The sequence below is a fragment of the Gallinula chloropus genome, assembly GCF_964237585.1.
Source record: "Gallinula chloropus genome assembly, chromosome: 11".
Classification (NCBI taxonomy): domain Eukaryota; kingdom Metazoa; phylum Chordata; class Aves; order Gruiformes; family Rallidae; genus Gallinula; species Gallinula chloropus.
In genome coordinates this window covers 2946564-2971827 of record NC_140096.1, presented here as the reverse complement: position 1 = coordinate 2971827, position 25264 = coordinate 2946564, and the positions used below count along the sequence as shown (strand labels likewise).

Genomic DNA, 25264 nt, shown 5'->3' with positions numbered 1-25264 from the left:
GGGGCACCGGGGTGTGCAGGGCCGTGAGTGCAGTGAGGGCTCGGGACAGGGCACGGGGCTGAGGGTCCCTGTGTTCCCTGGGGCACTGAGAGCGGGTGTGCGAGCGAATGGGATGGCCACCGAAGAGGAAGCCGCACGAGCTGGGGAGTGTGTGACGTGGCCTGGGAGCAAGGGGGTGAGGCAGGTCTCTGATGACCAGCCACAAGTGTGAGAGACCCTGGATGTCTCCAGGGGACATAAGAGTCAGGCCAGGGCTCTGAGGCCTCTGCACCACCAACTGGGTTTGGGCAGTGGCCTTGGAGGCCTGGACACCCATACAGGGCCCCAGGTGGGGAGACCGGGCTCCAGGGGTGAAGCCCCTCCTGCTGACACGCAGAGCTGCGCAGTGACCCGGGGGCTGTGGTGCAGAGGGGCTGCTTGGCAGGAATGGGTGTGCTCGCTGAGGTGCTGGCTTGGGGAGCGGGGACGGGCGCTGTGCGAGGGAGACCTGCCCTGTGCCGGGCATGGCCGGTGCCAGTGGGCTGCACATTGGCCTCAGCGCGGCTCCAGCTCGGCCTGTCAGCCAGGCTGGGGGGCCACCTCGGGGAACAGGCCCGGCAAAAGCCCCGGTCGGCCAGAGCTTAAAGCGCCTCCCCCCATCCCTTCCTTTTATCGGACCCCAACTGAGTCAGGATTTAGGTCCCTTCTTCCCCGATTTAGGTCCCTTCTTCCCCCCAGGCTGGCACGGGGAGCGGCAGCTGCCGGGGCCGGGGGATGGCTTTTTCGATCAGTTCCTCACGAGTTGTTTTCCTTCTTAGTCGGTGCCGTGGGATGGGAGAGGGAGGGAGCGGCCCTGGAAAGGAGACCTGAGTTGTGCTTTTTGAGGGAAGCAGTGAAAGAATAGCAGTAAAGCCCGAGATGGAGGGTCTTGTGGAGGTGTTTGTGTGTTGTTGGGCAGGGAGGTGGCACGGTGTGCTTTGTAATGCTAGGGAAGGTGCAGACAGACAGACTCCTGCACAGCAGGAGTCCCCCAGGGCGGGGCAGCCTTTTGTATAGGAAAGTTGTGGTTCTTCTGTTAGTGAAAAGTCCTGAAACCCGACTGGAGGCAGCTGCCTCAGCCATCCAGAGGGTAGAAAACTTTGCTCGCTTGTTCTTGAAGTTATCTTCGCTCCATGACGATCGGAGTCCGCAGCTTTCAATACACCACAAATGGCCCCACCGTGGGGCAGTGACACGACTCGCTCCCGATGGCTGCTGTAGCTCAGATGGACTTAGGAACGAACGCTCAAGGAACCGTTACCGGCCGCTCCGCTGCCTCTGGCAGGACGCAGGTAAGCGGCTGAGAACTACGGGGATCAGTCTACTCAACAAGATTTTGCGGGAACATGGGAAGGAGACGGATAGTAGAGAGTTACAATGATTTTTTTCTTTGGCATTTTTAAAAGCGATCGTTCCACAAACAGCCATTGTATTTATCATCCAGCAATGTGGGCTGAAGCTGGGGTCAGGCTTCGGGACTGCGCCACTAAAATGGCGGCTGTTTTGTCAGCCTCCTGGCGGGGCATTTTCCAGACCTTAAAGGCGCATGTGGGTTCTCGGGTGGGTGAGGGGCAAAGAAACCTACAGCACCATCACCCCCCCACCCCACTATCGACGCCATCTGCCAGGGACTGTTCTGTAAAACCTCCTAATAATTCTGATGATCAAATTCCCTTTGATCCGGGGCAGATAGACCTCGAAAAGGAGCCTGACGTGTATCCCCAGACGTGGACGATAAATGGGCGGCTGTAAGAAAGGCAGGGCAGGCAGCGGGGGATGTGGACATTTCGGGTGCTTTCCCTGTAACACATGCTCCTGAGCGAGAACCACAAAGAGAGGGTCTTTCTTACAGCCTTATAAAATGCCTCAGCCGTACGGTAACTGATGATGGACTCGGCACTCCATGTGCCGCCCATTTTGTACAGTCCAGAAACTCTGGCTTTACCCCGTGCGATTTTCAAACCCTGTGTCGGTTATTATGACTGTGTGGGCATCAGAAACGACAGCTTGCTGGGTCTCGGGCTGCAGAGAGTCAGGCGCTGGGGCAGGGTCACCCTCTGCGAGCTGCTGCTGTGAAGTTGTTGGTGGAGGTGATGGCAGCACCGCTGCAGCTCCAGCCAGAATCCCTCCCGAAGGCTTGCAGCAGGTCAGGCAGCTTGCGCTCCGAGCCCTTAAAAGCGCTTCTGGAGCCAGAGGGCAACACCAGCCTTTTGTTCGTTTAAAGCAGGAACCAGGGGAGCCATTTATGGATTTTTGGACAGACTTAATGATGCTTTACGGAAACAAGTGGTGAATGAGGCTGATTGGGAGTGTATACTGAAACAACTCGCAATTGAAAATGCCACTTCAGAGTCTCAAAAGGTTTTGCAGCCCTTGAAAAGCCCCCGTGCTGATGCGATCACGGCCTGTATGGATCCAGGCTGCAGGCAGCACGGGCTGTCTTTGCGCGCCGAGGCGCTTGCGGCAGTGCCAGTCACATGGCAGCGGTGTTATTCCTGTCCTCAGCGCGGGTATTCCCGAAACAAGTGCCCCAGGACCCATGTAGATGGAGGCGGAGCGCCGGGCGTGCGCCCGCGGTGCCTCACAGGGCGGCACTGCGCAAAGCGGGGTCGCTCCAGGCCTGGCAGGAATGGCGGCCGTTGCCTTAGGCGGGAAAACGCAGGGGCGCGCAGGGCGGGGCCTCGCAGTGACAAGCAGCCGCCCCTGGGCGCGGCCTCAGGGAGCTGCCGGGCCCCTCAGCCCAGAGCGGGGCCCTGGGGTCACTAATGGCGGCGGCCTTAATGGGGAGCTCCACCAAGTATCAGAGCAGACAGTGGCCCAGGCTATGCAGCACATAAACCACCGATGTTTCTTAGAGCAGTGGGGAGAAAAACCCGTCACGGGCATTGCGCACTCTCCCACAGGACAGGCAGTTCCTCGTACGCACAGTGCTGTTCAAAAGCAAGGGGGAGCCTTGTGTTCCAAAACCAAGGGGGAGCCAAGAGCTGTCCCCACAAGAGCGAGCAGCAAGAGCTGTTCTGTTCTGAACAGCATGGGCGTCCTATGCAGCGTGACATTAACTCGCAAACCCATCCTGAGATGAATAATAAAGCTTTGGTGATGATAAATCTACAGACAAAGCAATGGGAAGGACCTTTGACCCTAATGCCGAGGCAGGGGGGATGCTTGTGTTTCCACAGGTTCTGGCCGAAGATGGGTGCCAGCACGATGGCTCGAGCCCTCTGTGTCGCAACCACCGTTACCACCTGCATGATGCTGACTGCACCAACTCACAGTTGTCAGGAGTTTGATGGACTTCAATGTGTGCATTAAGAGTCCATTCACCAAAGTACTGACAAAGTGATGGAGGGGGTTTCTTCAGGGGTGTCAGGGTGGCTGTGTGAACTGTTGGAGATGGGATTAGCATGTTTGTTTCTGTGCTCATTCCAATTTGTGGGCCATGTTTGTTAAGACGTAGACAAGGTTTAATACATAGGGCTTGGAAACAAGTTTTTTTAAATGTAAATACAGAAGGGGGAGATGTGTGAAATGGAAGAGCAGCCTTGGAAAGGAGACAGAGTTGTGCTTGTTGGAGGGAAGAGGGAAGCCATGAAAGACCAGCAGTAAAGCACAATACAGAGGGTCTTGTAGAGATGTAAGTTTGTGTGTTGTTGGCAAGCAAGCTGAGCCCCCTGCCCTGTGCCCGGCTGGCTCCCTGGGCATGGCCAGGCTGCTCTCAGGACCAGGTGGGGGGAATGCAAGGACCAGCCCTCTCCCCAGACAGCTCTGGCATCAGGGCAGCATCTGCCTGTGGGGCTGAGTGCTGCCCTCAGAGCTGACAGGAGAGCCTGGTATGGGGGCTTCCCCCTCAGGCACAGGGAGGAAAGGGCCACAGTCACAGGGCCTTTCTCCATGTTTTCTCTTGCAGAAGGACGACATGGAGGGCAGAGGAGGTGCCGTGGGCCCGTGGCTGCCAGCTGCCAAGAGCTGGTCCCACCTGCTCAGGGCACGGTGGTGATGGCTGGCAGCTGGGGGCCTGCCCCACAGGGCTGCACGGACACTGACTTGATAGCTGCAGCCAAGTGCGTGGTGGCAGAGGTCCTGAGGCGTTCTATAGCCATATATCAGGAAACCAGCCAGCAGCTGGTGGCACAGGACAGAGCAGGGGCCGTGGGCCCTGTGGCTGCCAGCTGCCGAGAGCTGGTCCCACCGTCTCAGGGCACAGTCAGAGACCGCGACACGGCGAAGAGGGCTGGCAGGTGGGGCCCTGAAGTGAGGGCCACAGCCCAGTCTGGTGGAGGAGGTCCTGAGGCATGTTTCAGACAAGCGCCGGGGACCCAGGCAGCAGCTGGTGGCACAGGGGCACCTTCCACACCCCACCGCTCTGGTGCCACCTCCAAGACCAGCGCAGGTGCAGGCTGCCAGGAATGGCAAATCCCCAGCAGCTCAGCCAGGACCTCAGCCCTGCCTTGCAGGGGGCACTGGGACACCTGGCAAAGCCTGTGCACCAGTCACAGGTGACCAGGTGCTGCCGGTGGCAAGGGCGAGTGGCCACCTGCCAGCCCGGCGACTTGCCCACGGTGAGTGAGAGACCACACGGGCTGAGCAGTCCCCGAGGTTCATGCGAGTGGTCATGAGTCTGACACTGGGGACAGACAAGAGGCCTGAAGATCCGTTCAGACCGATTCAGCTGGATGAGTATGTCCCCAGACATACCAGCTGGCACATCATCACTGAGCTGAGATTCAGCCAGAGGCCACACAAAGGCCCCCAGGAGGTGCCCGACTCGCCAGGCAGCATGGCCAGAGGTGCCGCAGGAGAGGCAGATGAGCAGCCTCAGTGCGCGTCTCCTGCCCCACCAGCTGCCTCAGAGACCGCAGCTCCTTGCCTGGCTGGAGGTGCTGAGGAGCAGGGGCAGAGGGTGCTCAATGCAGGAGAGGAAGAGAGCAACCCAGAGAACGCGTCTCGTGCCACACCAGAGGATGCAGCTAAGAGAGACCGCAGCTCCTTGCCTGGCCGGAGGTGCCGAGGACCAGGGGCAGATGGTGCCTGAGGCAGGAGAGGGAGAGGGCAACCCAGAGAAGGCGTCTCGTGCCACATCAGAGCACGCAGACACAGAGGCAGCAGCTTCTGCTCTGGCTGCAGTTCCTGGGCAGGAGCAGTGCACAGCCTCCAGCTCCTCTTCCTCCACGGGCACGGCTGCCCACAGACGTGAGCGGACTCACCGGCGACGGCGCTCCTTCTTCAGGAGAGCTTGGCAGGCTCTACGCAGGGCCTTCTGCTGCTGCTGCCACCCAGAGCAGTGAGAGCAGCGCTGCGTGGCTGCCAGCACCTTGCCGTCACCGGGCTTGCCAGGAGCTGCCCTGCAGCTGACCAGCTCTCCTCGTCCTGTCACTTTATTAAATGTCATGTTCTAGATTCTGTGTGGGGTTGGACCTCTCTGTCCTGGGGGCACGGGGGTGTGCAGGGTCGTGAGTGCAGTGAGGGCTCGGGTCAGGGCACGGGGCTGAGGGTCCCTGTGTTCCCTGGGGCACTGAGAGCGGGTGTGCGAGCGAATGGGATGGCCACCGAAGAGGAAGCCGCACGAGCTGGGGAGTGTGTGACGTGGCCTGGGAGCAAGGGGGTGAGGCAGGTCTCTGATGACCAGCCACAAGTGTGAGAGACCCTGGATGTCTCCAGGGGACATAAGAGTCAGGCCAGGGCTCTGAGGCCTCTGCACCACCAACTGGGTTTGGGCAGTGGCCTTGGAGGCCTGGACACCCATACAGGGCCCCAGGTGGGGAGACCGGGCTCCAGGGGTGAAGCCCCTCCTGCTGACACGCAGAGCTGCGCAGTGACCCGGGGGCTGTGGTGCAGAGGGGCTGCTTGGCAGGAATGGGTGTGCTCGCTGAGGTGCTGGCTTGGGGAGCGGGGACGGGCGCTGTGCGAGGGAGACCTGCCCTGTGCCGGGCATGGCCGGTGCCAGTGGGCTGCACATTGGCCTCAGCGCGGCTCCAGCTCGGCCTGTCAGCCAGGCTGGGGGGCCACCTCGGGGAACAGGCCCGGCAAAAGCCCCGGTCGGCCAGAGCTTAAAGCGCCTCCCCCCACCCCTTCCTTTTATCGGACCCCAACTGAGTCAGGATTTAGGTCCCTTCTTCCCCGATTTAGGTCCCTTCTTCCCCCCAGGCTGGCACGGGGAGCGGCAGCTGCCGGGGCCGGGGGATGGCTTTTTCGATCAGTTCCTCACGAGTTGTTTTCCTTCTTAGTCGGTGCCGTGGGATGGGAGAGGGAGGGAGCGGCCCTGGAAAGGAGACCTGAGTTGTGCTTTTTGAGGGAAGCAGTGAAAGAATAGCAGTAAAGCCCGAGATGGAGGGTCTTGTGGAGGTGTTTGTGTGTTGTTGGGCAGGGAGGTGGCACGGTGTGCTTTGTAATGCTAGGGAAGGTGCAGACAGACAGACTCCTGCACAGCAGGAGTCCCCCAGGGCGGGCAGCCTTTTGTATAGGAAAGTTGTGGTTCTTCTGTTAGTGAAAAGTCCTGAAACCCGACTGGAGGCAGCTGCCTCAGCCATCCAGAGGGTAGAAAACTTTGCTCGCTTGTTCTTGAAGTTATCTTCGCTCCATGACGATCGGAGTCCGCAGCTTTCAATACACCACAAATGGCCCCACCGTGGGGCAGTGACACGACTCGCTCCCGATGGCTGCTGTAGCTCAGATGGACTTAGGAACGAACGCTCAAGGAACCGTTACCGGCCGCTCCGCTGCCTCTGGCAGGACGCAGGTAAGCGGCTGAGAACTACGGGGATCAGTCTACTCAACAAGATTTTGCGGGAACATGGGAAGGAGACGGATAGTAGAGAGTTACAATGATTTTTTTCTTTGGCATTTTTAAAAGCGATCGTTCCACAAACAGCCATTGTATTTATCATCCAGCAATGTGGGCTGAAGCTGGGGTCAGGCTTCGGGACTGCGCCACTAAAATGGCGGCTGTTTTGTCAGCCTCCTGGCGGGGCATTTTCCAGACCTTAAAGGCGCATGTGGGTTCTCGGGTGGGTGAGGGGCAAAGAAACCTACAGTACCATCACCCCCCCACCCCACCCCACTATCGACGCCATCTGCCAGGGACTGTTCTGTAAAACCTCCTAATAATTCTGATGATCAAATTCCCTTTGATCCGGGGCAGATAGACCTCGAAAAGGAGCCTGACGTGTATCCCCAGACGTGGACGATAAATGGGCGGCTGTAAGAAAGGCAGGGCAGGCAGCGGGGGATGTGGACATTTCGGGTGCTTTCCCTGTAACACATGCTCCTGAGCGAGAACCACAGAGGGTCTTTCTTACAGCCTTATAAAATGCCTCAGCCGTACGGTAACTGATGGACTCGGCACTCCATGTGCCGCTCATTTTGTACAGTCCAGAAACTCTGGCTTTACCCCGTGCGATTTTCAAACCCTGTGTCGGTTATTATGAGTGTGTGGGCATCAGAAACGACAGCTTGCTGGGTCTCGGGCTGCTCTGATCAGCACAGCGTCATTAATGACTCATTCCTCATTACTGGGACTGTGACCCAAGCACCATCATTCCTGCCACACTGTGACTGTGCTCCAAGCAGAGCTCTGCCCTTCCTGCAGCCTGCATCCAGGGGCAAACAGGATTTCAGCCTTGTCCAGGAGCCCAGAGCCCCCTGACAGCATGGGGACGGAGCCCCTCAAGTGCTGGGAGCCTGTAAGGACAAAGCTTGGTGCTTGAGAAGCAGATAAGGGGGTGGTTACACTCAAACCAACCCAGCTGCTTTCTACTGCAGAGCGTGTCAGACTACAGATGGTAACGTGCATGGCTCTGAAACAGCAAGAACAATTAAAGGATTAGTTCAATGGGTATTTTGTTTCATTTCAGTCTGATGACATCTCTGCCACCAAGTTCAGCATGCAAGGATGACTGACTCACACATCTCTCTGTTCCCTTTTCCCCCTCTGGGAAGGAATCACTCTCTTCCCATGGAGCAAGCAGCAACAGCCCATTCTGCAGATAGCCTGGGTGCTGGGCATGCAGTAGCATTCCATGAGAATACAGACCACGTACAAAGAATGTAGGCTGTGACATCCACTGCATTTCTACTTCAAACAGCTCTGGCTTTGGAATTCTTTATTTGGTTTGAAGTATTCTGAACACAGATCCCATGTTAAAAGTTCTTCCAGGTCTCTTCCCAAGCTTCCCTCCCACCTCTTACCTGCCTGGGTGGATTACTAGTAATGTTTTGGGTTACTGGTTATGATGATGGCCAATTGGAGCTACCAAAAGGCAGCAGAAGTTGGCAGCAGAGGTATGAATCACAACTGCATATATGAGACACACTTTTCTCCTCTAACCCCCCAGTTCTAGGTTCCTGGAGTACGTGCAAAGCAGGAAGGCATCTGTCAAGATGCAGGGGAAGGAGAAACACGTGCCCTAGGTGTGTGCCCTGCAGAACTGAAGTCTCTCCAGGTGCTGCCCAACCCCACTGCTGAGCCAGAACTGCACCGCATCACGCGGCGCCTGGAGAGATGCCGCTGCGTTTCATCAGGCTGGATAAAGTCCTTGTCCCGTAGGAGTGCTCGCTGCTGCATCCTGGTGCTTTACTGTAAGGCAGTGTAGGGCCAGCCACAGGTCTCATAAGAGTTCTCTTTCCCTTTTCTGAAGGGTCTGCATTTCCCCCTTCACTCTAAAGCAGCTAGTTCCTCCAGGAGCTGCTCCTTCTCCCGCTGCAGCTCCTGCACCCGCTGCTTGTTCTGCTCTAGTCTGTCCTCCAGCCACTGGAGCAGCGGCCCGCTGATGGCAGACATCTGGCTGCAGAGGTTCTTTGTGAACACTGGAAAGAGCAAGAACAAGAGTCAGCGTGCTACAACCACCCCAAACCAAAAAACTCCTCCCAAAAAGGCCCCAAAAGCCAAATAAACCCAAAGGCTCCTGTATTTGTAGCTGCTTGTACAAAGGTTCAGGGTACAACAGCATTCAGAAATCCCAGGATTAGTTTGTTTTACAACCCTTAATGGTTCCCTTTAGTCTTCAGTGACAATTCTATTCCTCCACTCGACTTTAAGTAATGAGAGGATGGTCTCTGGGAATGCTCTGGGTTACAGAGTGTTTGTGATTGGAAAGGAACTGGATGGCAAAGAAAAGGACAAAACTTCATGCTTTTACAGTTAATAGTTCTCCCTGAATGGCAAAGGGACAACTGTTCCACAGTTGCAGTCTTCTAGCTAGAGCCAAACCCCTGCTCAGGGTTCCACTCTGGGAGCGGCATCCTGGAATCTCACATCTAGAGAAAGATTCCTTACCTGAGCCGTTGTGAATCTTGGTTACAGAGTCCAGATGGGTGAGGCTGTGAGAAGGAACAGAACACAGGTTAGTGAGGAGACAGCAGTGAAAAAGGCTACAGAACCAGCTGCCTACAGGTCACTGACACTGCAGGCACACCTAAACCTCTTCACTTGCTGAAGGCCTGTACACTCACAGGGGTAACAGAGAGCTTACAGCACAGAAACATCAGTGCTGAGCACCAGAGGCAGGGAAAAAGAAAAACCATGATATTTAATCTAATTTTTCAGACTTCTCAGCCCACTTACCCTGGTTAAACACTATGTACTGCCACACACAGACACATCGCTGAAGTGCCATTAGTTCACACATGCTCTAGCTCTTGCTGCAGCAAAGGAGCAGTTACACTGAGCTGTCATAGAATCATAGAATCTTAGGGGTTGGAAGGGACCTCGAGAGCTCATCGGGTCCAACCTCCTACCAGAGCAGCTCCCCAGCTCATATTGCACAGGTCGGTGTCCAGACAGGGCTGGAATCTCTCCAGAGAAGGAGACTCCACACCCCCTGGGCAGCCTGTCCCAGGGCTCCCTCACCCTCACTGGGGAAAAGTTCTTCCCCATGTTGGTGTGGAACTCCCTGTGCTCCAACTTGCAGCCATTGCCCCTTGTCCTGTCTCCATAGACCACTGAAAAGGGGCTGCCCATTTCCCCCTGCATCTCATACTTAAGATATTTATAAACATTAATAAGAGTCCCCCTTAGTCTTCTTTTCTCCAGGCTGAGCAGCCCCAGCTCACTCAGCCTTTCCTCACAGGGGAGATGCTCCAGGCCCTTAACCATCTCTGTAGCCTTCTCTGGACTGTCTCCAGGAGATCCCTGTCCTTTTTATACCAGGGAGCCCATGTGCCAGGCTGAGAGAACTTGAACTCCTTCATGTGAAGGCATTCCATCAGTTCTCCTACAATGGCACACGAGCTGCTGATGCCTCCATGGCCCTGCTAAGGTGCTGGTACTCCTCAGCATGGCAACAGTAGGACATGTTAGCAAAGACAGTCTTGGAGAGGGGTGCAACCCCAGTGCTGTTACCTGTGAATTCTCCTGTAGGCATCTTGCTCTTCTTGGCAAAGGATCTTGGGCAGCTCTACAGCTGATTCCAGACACACTTTCCCAATGGTTTCATGGGGGACAACATGAATAGGAATTTCAATCCTTTCATACCTAGGAGGGTATCAGATACAGTTAACTTCAAAGCAGCAGAGAAAGAAAAAAGATAAAGGACTTCTAACAACCCCCCAACGGCCTGTTCAACACAAGGCACTGCTGCAGGTTTACTTCTGGATGTCTGAGTTGATGGGCAAATTGAAGCCTTTTATAGCCACAAACTTGTATTAAATTTCAATGATGAAATGCAATGGGATGGCCAGTACTGACAGTGTGATGCAGGGCACATGTGGGGCTGGCAGGGAGACCACACCATGCAAGCTTGAAGCTTCAACCTCTAGAGTTAAAAGCAAAACAATGAGCTTTCCACACAACAGCCTGCAGTACAACTTCTTACCCAGACTACAGTGTCCTACATCACATCTTAAGATACTAACTGAATCAGTTCTTATCTTTAGATTCTCTTCAAGCAGCCTGCAGTAGCAGGAGACCCTGCTCAGGTATCTCTATTTGCTCCTCGTGGTGAGTGGAGAAGCCACTTATTTGAGACAAGGCAGAAAGGAGAGACAAGATGAGATATGAGCTGGTGCTGGACAGAATATTCTCCTGCTGTACTCACTCTGAGCTCTTCTGGGCCTGAATGGACTGGAAACAGGTGTAGAGAATCCTGCCTGTCTAAAAGACAAAAGAAAATCAGATTCCAAGAGTGAAATGTAACCTAAACCCACACACAATCCTTTGGGAAGCAGAGTATGCTCTGAATTAGCACTTTAATGGGTTGCTAATGTACATGCTTCTCACTGGGACTGGCATGCTGGAACTGTTAGGAGTTCCTACTGACAGACCAGAGAGCCAGGCTGTGGGGCAGCACAGCCTCATTAATGACTCATTCCTCATTACTGGGATTATGACCCAAACGCCCCCATTCTTGACACACTTTGATGGTGCTGCAAGCAGAGCTCTGCCCTTCCTGGATGCTGCACCCAAGGATTTTACCTTTGCCCTGGGGCTGATGGTTCTCATCAGTACTCAGGGGAGGGGTTTATTGCCATTTTTCATTTGCCTACCTTTGTGTTTTTGTCCTCAATGAAGCAGGAGAAGATAAGCCCTACAAAACCTTGGTCCATCATCTGGTACATGGCTTGTGTGCGGACATCTGCAGGAAAACAAGCGCATGAGAGCTGCTCTGCTCACCTGAAGGAGTGGACAGAGCCTCCTGCTGACCTGAAATTTGGTAACAAATATCACAAGCTTCATTTCAAAGGACTTAACTCCAAGTGGCTAAGGTTGGGGCTTTGTGCTGGGTTGGGGTTTTTTTTAAATTAAAATGCAACTAAATATCAAATATTAAAACCACAAGAGGAGTTGACAAGACGTTCTCTTAGCATCAGCCTGGTGCCACAGGGCACCAGTACAAACCTGTAATGTCCCTCATAGAGAAAATACTTGTTTCTTTCAGAGAGTTTTGGCTGTGAGTTAACACTCACAGGTATCAAAGGTCATCCCAGCAGGCCTGCCACTCCCACAGCTTTGCTTTTGGTGTTTCCCACACCTTAGCTCTAGTTTTCCTGTCTGGAAGAAGAGCAGCTCTGGGAGCTGTTCTGTCACTACTGAATCCCTTGCAGTTTGAGCACCCAGAAGCACAGAGGCAGGACTGGGGCTGTATTAGCAGACGTTCCTGAAGCCCACCCAGACAATCTTGTCCTACCAGAGGAGTTCAGAGCTCCTCAACTCTCGATTGATTTCTGACTCTTGGTTCAGAACCAAACTCTGAGAGCTGGAAGGGGCAGCTCTGACAGTCCAGTGTGAGGAGGCAGCTCTGAGTCTGCACACAGAGACCAAGGCTGCTCTTACCGACATGTGATGGCCAGACAGTGATGTGAGGGTGGGAGTGATACCAGCCCACGACCCTCATGGGACGTCCTGTCATCTCAGCCAACCTGTGTGTGAGTCAAGGTGCTTCCAAAACAAGCAAATCAAATGGAAAGAAGGGGTTTTTTTTTGGAAAACAGCAGTTTTAAAAGTTATTCTAATCAGTCAGCAGAATCCAGACCCCTTCAGATGGGTGACAAGCCATGTGGCATGAAGCTGATGGGAGCTTCTTCCCTGTCACCAGCAGCACACTGCTGCTGCTGCAGAGGCAAACGGGGTCTGTGTGCACGTGGCAGTAAATGATGTGGCACCAAACTGTCCCCAGCCACATTTCTAAGTGTCCAGAGGGAAAAGGTTTTCCAGGGCACCTTGCTTGGAAACAGATTTGTCCACAGGTCACTTTCTGCCATGTCTCCTTGCTGACTTCCCACCCTCCCCCAGACTCACTGCAGCGTTACTTGTGTCACCAAACAGGAGGAAACTATAAACCAGTTCTAACACAATTCCACTGCAAACACTGGAATCAGCAAAGACCTCAGGGAATGGCAGCTGCCAGCACAGCCCTCCCAGCTGAACAGCTGTAGAAGGGAAGCAGCAGATGACTCTAGAACACTGCACAGCAAATGAAGCCTGAGGCAGCTCACTGCTGGTGAGCCTGCTGCTGTCTCTCCCAAAGGATATCTCTGCTTCTGTAGAAGCAGCTGAAAGCTGCTCTGGGGAAATCTCCACACGGTCCTTCCTCTTGTCAGAGCGGCGCAGGATGATCACTGAGTGGATGTGAACAATCCGGCTGGTGTCGACCTGATGGCACAGAAGAAAAAAGAACCTCTGATCACTCCTCTGGCTCCTGGAGCTCGCTGTAGAGAAGTGATCTGCATGAGAGCAGAGCCAGGCATGCAGGGGGAAGCTCTGCTCACCCAGTCAGCACTAGCCTAGAGCAGAGAGGCAAGGCCCAGGCTCTGCCAGGGAATCACAGAATCCTAATCCCACTCTCCTGAGCTGGAAGGGACCCATGAGGCCCATGGAGTCCCACTCCTGGCTCCACACAGCCCAGCCAGGTCAGAGCTGGCACTGAGGGCATCGTCCAGACGCTTCTTGCCCTCAGCCCAGCTCGGGGCTGTGACCCCTTCCCTGGGCAGCCTGTGCCAGCACCCGACCCCCCTCTCAGGACAGAACCTCTTCCTGACACCCCCCCTAACCCTCCCCTGGGGCAGCTTCACGCTGTTCCCTCGGGATCTGTCCCTGGTCCCCACAGAGAGGGGATCAGCCCTGCCCCTTGGCTCCCCTCCTCAGGAAGCCACAGCCCGTGATGGGGTCTCTCCTCAGCCTCCTCCTCTCCAGGCTGAGCCACCCCAGGGCCTTCAGCCTCCGCTCGTCACCCTTCCCCATCCTCGGTGCCTCCTCTGGACACTCTGATCGTTCTGTGTCCCTCTCGTCCTGTGACCCCCAAACCTGCCCCAGGACCCGAGCTGAGGGTCAGCCCCTCCCTGGGCCTGACGCACCCAGGATGGGCTCGGCCCCCCCAGTGCCTGGGGCAGCCGCTGGCTCGCGGGTGCCTGGCTGAAGGGCAGCGCCGGGACCCGGCCCGCACACCGGCCCGCACCGCGCTGCTCAGCGCCGCGCTGGGCAGGCCGCAGCCCGCCGGGCAGCGCCTCCTCCCCCTGCGCCCCCCGGGGCGGCCCCGGCAGCCCCCAGGCCCGGTACCTCGCCGATGCAGAGCCCCATGACCTCCTCCTTCTCGGTGCTCAGCGCGTGGTTGAGGCAGACGAGGAACGCGTCGGCCTCCAGGTGCACGGCCTGCACCGCCATCTTGCCGCCGTCCATTGCCCCCCCCCGGAAGCGGGCGGGACCGAGCCCCGCTTACCCCCCGCCCACAACGGGCAGCGGGGCCAATGGCGGCGGGGCTGGGGTGTCCCCTCCAGCCAATCGCTTCAGCCCAGCAGCGCCGCGGCTTCCGGAGAGGCGAGCGGTGCCGCGCGGCGGAAGTACCGTGTCGCCCACGCTACCGGCGGCCCCGGGGTTCCGCGCCGGAGGCAACTGCCCGGGCCGGGGCGGGCCGGGCCGGGGCGGGGCGGCGGGGGGCGGGGCTCCGCTGCGCGCCGGCCATTGGGGCCTGCGAGCAGGCGGGGGGAGGGGAGCGGGGGGGGGAAGGCCGCGGGGTCAGAGGGGAGGGCGGGGGAAAGCTTTGCTCGGTGCACACGGCGCTGGCTGTCACCCGGCGCGGGGCTACAGGTAGGTCACGGGCGGGGGCGGCCCGAGGGGGCCCGGCCCGGCGCCCTCCGCTCCACCTGGTGCCGCCTCAGGCCGAGGGGCGGCCGCCGAGCCCTGCAGGCCCGGCCCGGGTGGGAGGCGGTTGCTATGGAGACGTGCTGCGCACCCTTCCCGCCGCGGCGGCCGGGCCTTCCCCGGCCCTTCCTGCTTTCTCCCTGCCCCGGCCGGCCGCAGCGGGCCCGCGCCCCTTCCCCGAGCTGCCCTCCCCTCTCCCCTTTGCCCCCAGCGCCCGCACACCCCCCCCCCCCCGCCCCCTGCCGACCCGCCACCGGGCCTAGTGGCTCCTGCGTTGCTTCCCTCGTCCTCCCCTCGCTGTCTCCGGGGCTCCCCACACGCCGTGTCCCATCTCTCTTTTTGTCTTCCTGTTTCTTTAGATCCTACCAAAGCTATAGACCTTCACTCCCCAAACTGCTGGACAGCCCCGGCTGGTCGGTGAGCATCTGCTACCCCTCAGTAGGTCGGGCAGAGCGCTTGCTTGGGGCGAGGGCTTCAGGCAGAGTAAAGAGCCCAAACCCCACCCCCCCCCCCCCCCCCGCACCCCCCCTACCCCGAGAAGAAGCTTTAGAGTGAGTGTCATCCGATCCCTGACTTGTGAGGTGCAGGCTGGGGTGTTGAGCAAAGCTCATCTCCCTGGTAGCTCTCTGAGGGCTGCACACACCCTCCAACAGAAGGCCAGACCGGCTGGTGTGTGCTGGGAGCTGTGTAGCACCATTAGCACACCACTCTGCCCCTTTTACAGCTGCTGAGCAGCGCTCCCCCCCCCTCCCCTTTCTTTGCCATTTGAACAGCAGCTGAACCCCTCTAACAATCTGACCCAGTCCCCTTTTAAATGGAAGGCAATAAAGGGTGGGGTTGGTTCAGCATGCTGAGCTCCAGCTCTGGGGATGGGCCCGCTGGCAGCTGGAGCGATTCCTTCCCCCATTTCCCTGAGATATTTTAATGTACCAAATCTGAAAGCAAATAAATCGTCTTCACCACAAGATGCAGTCCTCCTCCTGGCCATTTTCCTGTTCATGCATGTATTGTGTGGCTCAGAAATCCACCATTAAGCTGCTCGGGCCCGGTGCTGAGCTGGACAACATACCTGCAAGTCCTGTTCCTGCCCCTGGGTACTGGGCTTTAAATCTCCCCACATCAACACCTTAAACAGCACAGGCTTCTGCTCTGAAGCTGATGGGAACATTAAATCTCTGCTGAATGATGTTGCAAATCTGCAAGTTTGAGCTCATTGGGGTGGGTTTTTTGTTGTTGTTGGATGTAGTGTTTTTAATAGAGTGTGGAGTAAGCAGTGTGAGAAACAGGTTTTACAACTTGTTTAAATCTAAGTAAGCTTACTTCTCCTTTCACCCATGGCTTCTCTCAGGCTTTTTTATGGCATTCTGATAAAATTGGGGGGGGAAGAAGGAAAGAATTGTATATGTTTTTCCCTTCTTAAACTTCCAAGTGCAAACCTCTCCACGAATGCTTTTTCAAATCTCCTGTTTCTTCTGTGTGTTTGAGTGCTGAAGTCAGGCTTGTCTCCCTTCAAACCTGTTTGAGTGCTGAAGTCAGGCTTGTCTCCCTTCAAACCTGTTTGAGTGCTCAAGTCAGGCTTGTCTCCCTTCAAACCTGTTTGAGTGCTCAAGTCAGGCTTGTCTCCCTTCAAACCCAACTGAGGGGTTTTGCCTGACCTCAAGTTTTTCTTGGTGGCACTAAGTGGGAACCCTCATAAACAGTCTGAGAGACTGTTGGAAAGAGTGAGGCGAGGCCAGGCCTGTGAACTTTGGCAACTGCACTCAGAGCTTTGGAGTTCAGAGGAAGTTTAGGACAAATCAGTGGGGCAAGAGGGTGAGCACACACGAACCACCGCCCGTTCCCCGCAGCATCCTCCGCCTCAGACATGGTTCTCTCAGCCCTGTGGCTGTTGTTACTACTATGTCCCTACACAGTCAACACCAACATACATGTTGTGCTTGAGTAGCTCAGCCAAACTGAGCCAGGTCAGTATTTGGATAGGAGACCTTCCAGGAGAGTTGACTCCCTGTAGGAAAGAGCGGTCGCTTGGCTCAGTAACATTCTTCCAGCCTGGAGCCTTTTGGGTCTGAGCTGGTGGAAATTCCAGCCTTGAATGGAACAGAAGCAAGTTTGTGAGCCTTTTTGGTCATGATGGAGCTTTCAGCAGTTTGCTGCAGAGTAGGAGAGTATCCTGGCTGAATTCCAACCTGGGTGATTCCATTCAGCTGACGGAAGCTGCGCGGCGGTGGCTGCTGAGCTTCACCGCCGGGCCAAGGCGTCGCCACACGTGGGCTTGAATTTGTGAGGTGACTTAGGGTAAAGCAGCATGGAAAAGGACCATTTAACCCCCACAGTTTATTCCTGAAGGCCTCGTGGGGCTTGTCAGTCCCCTGTTAAGATTCTTCTTAGTGCCAGTGAGCCGACTGCTGGGGCAGTGCTTGGAGCGGCCGCAGCGCATCCCAGGGTGGTTTTCAGAACACTGGGGCTTTTTCTAAACCACATGTGTGTCCCCACACAGAGAGCCAGAGAGTGAACACAGTGGGAGGGAGAGCCAGATGAAAAACTCCACCCCAAGTTTCCTTTGTTAGGAATGCAAACGCTGGGGCAGAGCTGTTCAGGCTGACCCAGGGTTGGGGTTTTGTCCTCACAGAGGCTCAGTGATCCTTTGATTCAAAAACAGGTAGAGAAGCACTGATGTGAGATCTAGAAGGCAACATGGAAGTGTGTTTCCTGTGATATATGTACCCCAATGTGTAACAACTTGTTTTTTCTCTCCCTGACTCCCTACTTTATTTTGTACCCAGATTTTCTTGAACCTGTCTGAAATATGCCTTATAACTTTACAAGTTTTCAGAAGACCACTGTGTTTCACTGGCCTAGGAATACTGCAGCTGCTTCCTAGCAGGAGGATGTTGCCTATATTGCAGCTTAATTCTCTTCTACTTTAAACCTAGATAAATAATGAAGACTGTCTGTACCGTTTCGATTACCTCTTCTAGGGTTCAAAGAGAAAAATCCTTTCCCCTGACCTTCATTTGCTCATGGCTCAGCTTGATCTAACTGGCATGCAGACAAACTTGCTGGTAAACACAAAAATCCAGTAGGAAGAACCACCTCAATGTCCAAAATTCCTTTGCCCCTGGTGGCACCGGTGGCTCTCTGTAACCATCTAAAAGCCGAACTACACACAACCGCCCCAGAGCTGTTCACAAGAAGCTGGTCTACCCATGGACAGCGCTGCCTCCTCTTTGCCAGATGAGAGATGAGATGAGATGAAGGACCCTTCACACTGACAGCTCTGCAAGCTGGGAGAGCCGCGCTGTGTCTCCAGAGCCATCCGCGCTCCCTGCTGAGCCCATCCCACCTCTTGCCACCAGTGCTGGGATTTAAAGCACCGTTAGCCACGGGACTCCTCTGCAAAGCAGAGTTTTTGTCTCCCTGCTTGACACAAAGACTGTTAGTAGGACTGTTAGTGGAATAAGCCAAGCCAATCCTCCCTCCACAGGGTTTCACCTCGGTACCGATAGCACCTTTCGCCCTAGAATGCCTTACAAGTGCCACGCAGCACCCCTGTCTCAATGCACCACTTGCCATGACGTCTCAGTCCCCTTAGGCACCACCTAGTGTCAGAAGCTGACTCTTAGGGACCCTTCAGCATCACCCACAGCCCGTCACACCCCCCCAACCCCCCCAAAAACCCCACCCAGAGGTGCCTTGCAGACCTGTCTCGGCGAATGCATCGGGAGGTAGAGAGCCCGTGCGTGCAGCCGGCGGGGTCCGTGCCGCCCACCTAGACGGGACGAGACGCGGAGATGACTGAGGGGCTGGCAGCAGGAGGGCGGCCTGGCACTCCCCCTGTCCGCCTGTGGGTGCGGCGAGTGGGTGTTTACTGCGATGAGCACCGCAAAACGTGGCTCGTGGCTGCGGAAGAGGCAAGTGTCCTTCGAGCTCCCCACCCCTCGTGGCTTCCCTAGCGCGGGTGCCTCTGCTGCCCTGCCAGTAACTGCCTGCTCTCTTTGTTACTCTTCTTTTCTTTTTCCCCTACCCCAGGAGGAAGGTATGCTGAGGGCTCGGATCCAAAGAGTTCAGGTTCCCCTGGGTGAGGCGCTGCGACCCAGCCAGCTCCCCCCATCCCGGCTGCCTCATATGTGGCAGCTGTCCCAGGGTGAGCAGTACAGGGATAGTAACTCTCGCGTTTGGGAGATAGAGCACCATCTCATGGTAAGGATGGTGGCAACAATAGGCCATAGTCATGCCTGTTTGTGAAGTCATTTGAGATCCTTGAGGGACGACAAAGGACTGTTCTTTTGTTGAAGTCCATTAGCTCAGCCGCAGTAACTGTAGACGTATTGAACTTTTCCTTGTCGCTTACAGCTTGGTGGTGTTGAAGAGCTGCTGCTTAAACTCGTGCCTGGTGATTAATATGGTATGTGGAGACGTTACCCCTGCTTTTGAACTGTGCTCTGCTTATTTCCAGCCGTTCTTTAATCTGGAGTTTTTGTCTTTCAGGAGCAGTGGCTCTAGGAAGATGTCCTTGTATATTTTGTACAATAAATGGTTCTCTCTCCACTGAAATGCAACCACCTCTGAGGTGGGAGCAGTTAACACACAGCAACATCACAGGAGAGTTTAGGACAGGCAGTGAAGAGGAGTGTTGTGTCCCAGTGAAACGTCAGGGAGAGTTCTAGGTAGGCAGAATGTAATTGCCCCAAGTGGAGTTTGGCCAGGATGCTGCACCCGATGCCCCAGCGATGCTGAAAAACACTGTGGGCTGGTGAATGACCTTAAATTCATCAAACAGGCAGCATCTCCCTAGCTCTGGGCAGGGGCAGGAGCTGACCTGTGCCTCAGAGGGAGCTGGAGTCCCACTAGCACTTGCAGGAGCAGTGGTGCTTTCCTGTAGAGGTCTCCCATCCAACTACTAGTGCCACCAGCTTTTTGCTCATCTCTTGGTCTGTCCTGGAGGATCACAGAGGCAGGTGTCACAACTGCAGAAAGTCAAACTGAGGGTCTGAAGTCCCACTTTCTAGGGATTTGAGCAGTATGGAGCTGTCCTCCAGTCTCTTTGGGTGTTTGTTTGGCAGGAGGGGGGATTTCCAAGAGACTTTCTCCTGTGGGGAGAGAAGAGAAAAGCCCTCCTGGTTATCTTTACAGGACATACAAAACCAATGTGTGTTCTTTGGTTGGTTTTGTGGTGGTTTAAGTGCCTCCTGTGGCTGCAGTGATATGACTAATGCCAAATCCATGGCTGTGCAGAGCTCCCAGAGAGGGCTTTCACACAAATGGGTGTTTCAGTAGAAGGTCTAGAGGCTCTGACCTGTTCCAAATTAGTCAGCCATGCTAATTTGAATCTTTCCTGGAGCCTTTGTGGATCCAAGTGGAAAAGGACACGTTTTGAGCAGAGAAAAGGAAAAGGCCTTCAAACCTGGCAACATAAAGCTTCCCATGTGCATTGTCCACATCCTCCTCCTTTAGCCAGCCCCAGGGAATTGTTGCCTATGTTGGCAGGTGTCTGTAAGCAGCAGTAGATGGTTTCCAAACTGTGAGGGAGAGGGGATCTGGGAGCTCTCTAGAGCCTTAGCACTGAGGCAGAGTCTTGCCCTGCTGCCCCTGCACCTTGTTTCTACAGTAACGTTCTCCTATCATTTTAGTTCTCTGAACATGCCCCAGAAGGATCCTTGCCAGAAACAAGCCTGTGAAATACAGAAATGCTTGCAAGGTACTGAGCATCGTTTTGTCTTTCTTGTGTCTTGGTTTTGGGGTGGAATTGAACTCTCTTAACCCTGTTCACCTTGAGAAGGAAGAACCCAAGCACAGCAGCATCACTGCTGGCAAAGCAAACAGAATCACAGTGTTCAGTCTCTAATGCTGTCCCTCCTGCTGGGCTGTAACTCACAAGACACCATGAGTACAGCATTTGTATCTGCAACACTGTGCTTACCTCGTGGTGTTCTCCATGCTGAGATCCTACCTGTAGGCTTGGGGCTCAGCTGTGGCCAGGGAGGCATTGTAAGCAGCTCTCTTCCACAGTAGGTAGTGTTTGGGTTGGATGAGAAGCCTGCAGAGCTGCAGGCTCCAGGGGTGCTGTAAGAGCAGGTCCTACAGGTCTCTGTCAGGGATGGGGTTAGGTGGATGTGATGTGGTCTGGAGGTGTGATGAGGTGGTGGTGTCCCTCTGGAGACCTCACGTTATGTGATGATGTGTTTTGGGAGCCTCAGCTGGGGAGAGCAGGGTGGTTGGGTGCAAAGGACAGTGTTTTGAATGAAAAATTCTGGTTGCTTCTTGGAGAAGGATTTGCCTTATGGAATGAGCAAGAGAAAACACTCCCCTGTGCCAGGACAGCTCAGCCATTTGGGAAAGAGTTCCTCCTGACTAACCTGATGGAGCCAGCGTGCTCTGAGCTTCACCTGGGACCAGCACATGGCATTAGGGGACAAGGAGGCAGGTGGCTGGTGACACCATGGCTACAATTAGCCAGGCCAGTTCCCCAGCCACTCCTTCCTGCCTTTAATTTATTTGAAGCCTACAGGCAGGTTGGCTAAAATACAGCAGGGAGGGAGGAGGTGGTCCTGCTGGTGAGGCAGAGGGTTGGCTGTGCCAGCTGCAGCGCTGTCATTGTCCTCTGTGCAGGTGACACACCACCACCAGTGCCCATGGAGGAGCACAGGAGGAAAACCAACTGGGAAGAAGCAGGGAAAAGCAACAGTCAGTTACTGGCACGTGTGTGTCTTTGCTGGGACTGCCTTTTGGAAGCTGTGCTCAGCTCAGAGCAGTGGCTCAACCACCCCCTCTGTGTCCCCAGCAGTTGTTGGGACAATCCCCTTTACTGTCCTCATGGCTTGGAGTGTTCTCCCATGAAGGGACCCCCTTCTGTCTCCATGGTGACTGCACCTAAAAGCTAATGTTTGACCTGCTGTGGTCCCAGCTGTGGCAAAGCTCTTTTTCTAACATCTGGGGAGGTTATTCCATGTTCCACCTGTGTAGAGGTTTGATCCCAAGGGTTGACTGTTGGGAAAGGAGCTCTTGGCACCCCACTGTCCAGCACAGCTCCAGCAGTCGTGTCACAGCACTGCTGGGCCATGGACACAGCTGAGTCACACAGAGGAAGCAGCTGCTGCCACAGCAAAGCATTTTCCCTGCAAGAATGAATGTGATGGAGGGTGTGTATGGAGCCTGAGTGACAAATGTGCAAGGACAGGGTACACAGCGTGGAGGGCAGAAGCAGGGCTTGGAAGGTGCTGGCTTTTGGGAGGTGCTGGCTTTTGGAAGGTGCTGGCTTTTGGGAGGTGCTGGCTTTTGGGAGGTGCTGGCTTCTGGGAGGTGCTGGCTTCTGGGAGGTGCTGGCTTTTGGGAGATGCTGGCTTTTAGGAGATGCTGGCTTTTGGGAGATGCTGGCTTTTGGGAGGTGCTGGCTTTTTGGGAGGTGCTGGCTTTTCAAAGGCTGGTTTTGGAGTGGGTCCTTGTTCTGAAAGATCTTGCCTCTGTGAGACTGAATACCCACTGTGAATCTCTTCTGTGTTGTGCTGTCTGTTGTGTGACTAACCCCTGAGCTTTGCAGGCATGTGTCCCTGACACCAGCATGCCCTGGAGCTGGTTTAAAAACAGATCTGCACAGGTAGAGGGAGTTAGGAGAGCCTTGGAGCGCTCATCATCATCAGGCTATGGCAGAGGGAGGGGAGCTCTCCTCTCCCAGGGCCTGCCAGGCCTTCTTGGCTGCCAGCAGTAGCTTAAACAAAACCTTTTTCTGAGAGGTGACCTCTGTGCTTGTGTTACAGGTCACTCACCAGCCCAGCTGGGGTATTTATAGCCTGGTGATCAGGGAGCTGGCTTGCTTGTTAACCAGAATGTAGCTGTTAACTTCTGCTTTCTGGGCTCCCCAGTGGGTGCTGTGTTTGTCTCACCGTGGGTTGCTGGTGCTTCTTTTAGTCTCTAAAAACAAAAGAAGGGGGATGGGGCTGTGTGGTGGTTCCACAGCCCATCCAGGGGCAGAGTGGGCAGCTCTGCAGGCCCTGCACTTCTGTGCAGACACACAGGTCACTATTCATTCCAGCCACAGACCCGGGGTGCTCACACACCCAACGGGGCTGAGGGCAGCCCCGTGAAGCACCGTGGGCTCTGCACCACAGCCAGCTGAGCTCTAGGGCAGCAAGGGTGCCAGACAAATCCCCTGGGGCCTGCAGTGCCTGAGCCTGCTGGTGCTGTGAAATCTCTGGGCCTGAAACTAAGGCAACATGCAGAAAGTGTGGTGGGCACAGCTGTGCTCCACACACAGGCCTCACCTCAGTCATCCCAGGAGCTCCTTTAGCCCCATGTCCCAGCTCCAGCAGTGTCCAAGAGGAGACACACAGGTAGGGAAGGGAGAGGTGCTTAAGTAGCAGCTGTTCCTTGTGTTGCTAAGGGACCTCCTGAGCTAGAGGTGGGACCTTGGTGTGGAAGGTGGCCTTGTCACTGGCACCTGGCTGAGCATTCCTGCCAGCGTGCTGCCTGCTTGGCTGTGCTGCAGGGCTGGAGCCTGCACACAGCAGCCACCAAGAAGCTGTGCTCCTCACCCCTTCCTCTTCCAGACCCCGCAGTGCTGAGGATGCACATGCACCTGCTTGTACCAAGACTGTTCATGTAACATCCTCTCTGGATGCTCAGCTGTAAACCTTGTAGTGATGTGGCAGTGGGGGTGAAGACCCTGGATGATGAGATCCAGCTTCAAGGTGCACAGGGTAGAGAAAGGATCAGAGGGCAGCAGTAAGGGAAACCTCATCTTGCTGGAATGAGATGTGATGGCTACAGAACTGGGGGGCTGAAGGGGCTCCCAGCCATGAGAGCAAGGCTGCCTGCCTCTGCACAGCTCTGGAGAGCTGAAACTAAACCCAGGTTTCTGTAGAGCAGAGAAAGCCATGAAACACCTGTAGGCAGCTCTTGCTTCCCCCAGAAACATGCTGCAGGGCTGAGCATCCCCTCTGGGGACAAAACCTGTTCCCCTCTGGGGGAACAAAACCCCATTCCCTTCTGCAGACTTAGTGTGTCTCTCTCTTCTTTTGCAGTGAACAACTACCTGGAGTCCAAGTGTGAAGCCGTGCTTCAGGAGATGCGCAAGTGCTGCGCCCGCTACGCCAAGGGCAGATCCATCTGCTGTTCAGGGTTTGAGAGGGAGGAAAGGGAGAGAGAAAAGCTTAAGGCAACTTCAGGAGCGATTCCCCCATCACCACAGTAACACGATGCAGCTCCAGCAGGTGCTGGAGCACGGACTCACCTGCAGAGCTTGCGTGTGGTTTGTTTTTTTCAAGCCACCTCTAGACTTTCAGGAACACCAGATCGCTCCTGGAACACCCTGCCTGGCACACCAAAAAGTCTAACGTGGTACCAACAGATGGCCTGGTTAAGAGACTTGATTTTTCTGTACCAAAACATCACCCACATTGTCTCTGCGTCGCGCCTGTGTCTGTGACAAATTCCCACTTGCTCCTTCCCGACCGCTTTGCCGTAGCCTGGTCCATCGCTGCTCTCAAAGTGGAGAACTGCAACCAAGTTCTTCTGGCTTCTGGAGCGAGAGGTACAGGGAGTGAGCTCAGAAGAGTGAAGAGAGTTTACAGGTGACACAGGAACCGAGCCCATCTCGACACAGCAAAGGTTATTTCTGCCATCCCACAGTAGTTCCAGGTAACATTTCCCTGTCCAGTGGTTCTAGCTCAAGAATGGGAATGGGGCCTGGGGCTTGTTCCCAGGTCACATAGATCACGAGTGGCTGGAAGTCGCTCTGCCTAAGTGCCTCACTTTCCCACTGGACAGACTTTTGGTTACTTTGTATTTGAACCTCCTACACGCTGCTATTTGCATGACAAAGGACATTGTTTCAGGGATTGCTGCAGGAATAGAGGGTTTTTTTTTAAAAAAAAAGCAATATTAATTTGGGAGATCTGACTGTTGATATAAAATTTATAAATTTATGTAGGATTGAACACCTTTAAGCAATATGTTACCAACCCTGCTGGTACCCAGAGGCCTGGCACAAAGCCCTGGGCTAGATCCAAGGACTGATGCAGGTGCTGCTTACTGAACAAGCAGTTGTAGATGTTTGTTTTCAGCACAGCATCCTAGACTCACTCACAAGCTGGCTGTGTCCAGAGCCCAGAGAGAGAGATGGCTTTCCAGAAGCTCTCGCAGCAGAATTTCCTGTGACCTGTAGGAAGAGCTTGGTAAACACGTTCTAGCAACACCCTTGGGAGCTGCCTGTCTCCATCCCCTGTAGCAGGAGTCCAGGCACCTCAGTGGGAGCCAAGTCCACTACGAGGCACCTAAATATCAGACTTCAAACCCACTAGGCCACTAACTGCAGTTAGATCTAGGCATAAAGGACTTTTGTGCTGTGATCAAGTACAACTTCCTCATGAACCACAGCTTCTATGAACAGGCTGCTGTAGTCTAGGCACAGTAACGTGTGTTGAAGCCTGGAAGGGCAAACCATCTGTACTCACTGCTCTGAACTACCCTGATACAAAATAAATGACTGGAACAAAGTGCTGTCTCAGTTTGGTTGGTTATTGAGCTGTGAGCTGGGCAGCTTTGGCTGCCTGGTCCTGTCCAGTGCTCCACTGGTGGTTAAGTAGAAGCTGCTTGATGTATTCCTGACGAGGGCTCAGAATCTGAGTAATTCAGGGTGAGCCTTCACTTCCCCTTCCCATCCTTTTTACCCCTCCAAAACAA

At 55.0% G+C, this 25264-nt stretch overlaps 3 protein-coding genes across 3 annotated transcripts; 2 read left to right on the top strand and 1 right to left on the bottom strand.

Moving 5' to 3' along the window:
* Window positions 1-8100: 8100 nt before the first annotated feature.
* BRCC3 (BRCA1/BRCA2-containing complex subunit 3) lies at window positions 8101-14118 on the bottom strand. The gene is made up of 8 exons (XM_084269022.1): window positions 14006-14118; window positions 12983-13102; window positions 12284-12371; window positions 11497-11585; window positions 11049-11104; window positions 10355-10486; window positions 9290-9333; window positions 8101-8820 (listed from the first exon to the last, which is right to left on the bottom strand). Exons 1-8 carry the CDS (start codon window positions 14108-14110, stop codon window positions 8669-8671), a joined length of 786 nt encoding a protein of 261 aa, XP_084125148.1. The 5' UTR covers window positions 14111-14118; the 3' UTR covers window positions 8101-8668.
* Window positions 14119-18102: 3984 nt separating this feature from the next.
* On the top strand, window positions 18103-18988 carry MTCP1 (mature T cell proliferation 1; the record flags this gene model as incomplete). Its single annotated transcript, XM_084269223.1, has 3 exons — window positions 18103-18498; window positions 18617-18787; window positions 18941-18988. Exons 1-3 carry the CDS (start codon window positions 18379-18381, stop codon window positions 18986-18988), a joined length of 339 nt encoding a protein of 112 aa, XP_084125349.1. The 5' UTR covers window positions 18103-18378.
* On the top strand, window positions 18910-25066 carry CMC4 (C-X9-C motif containing 4). The gene is made up of 4 exons (XM_084269224.1): window positions 18910-18992; window positions 19076-19254; window positions 20218-20285; window positions 23605-25066. Exons 3-4 carry the CDS (start codon window positions 20228-20230, stop codon window positions 23772-23774), a joined length of 228 nt encoding a protein of 75 aa, XP_084125350.1. The 5' UTR covers window positions 18910-18992; window positions 19076-19254; window positions 20218-20227; the 3' UTR covers window positions 23775-25066.
* The last annotated feature ends 198 nt before the right edge of the window (window positions 25067-25264 follow it).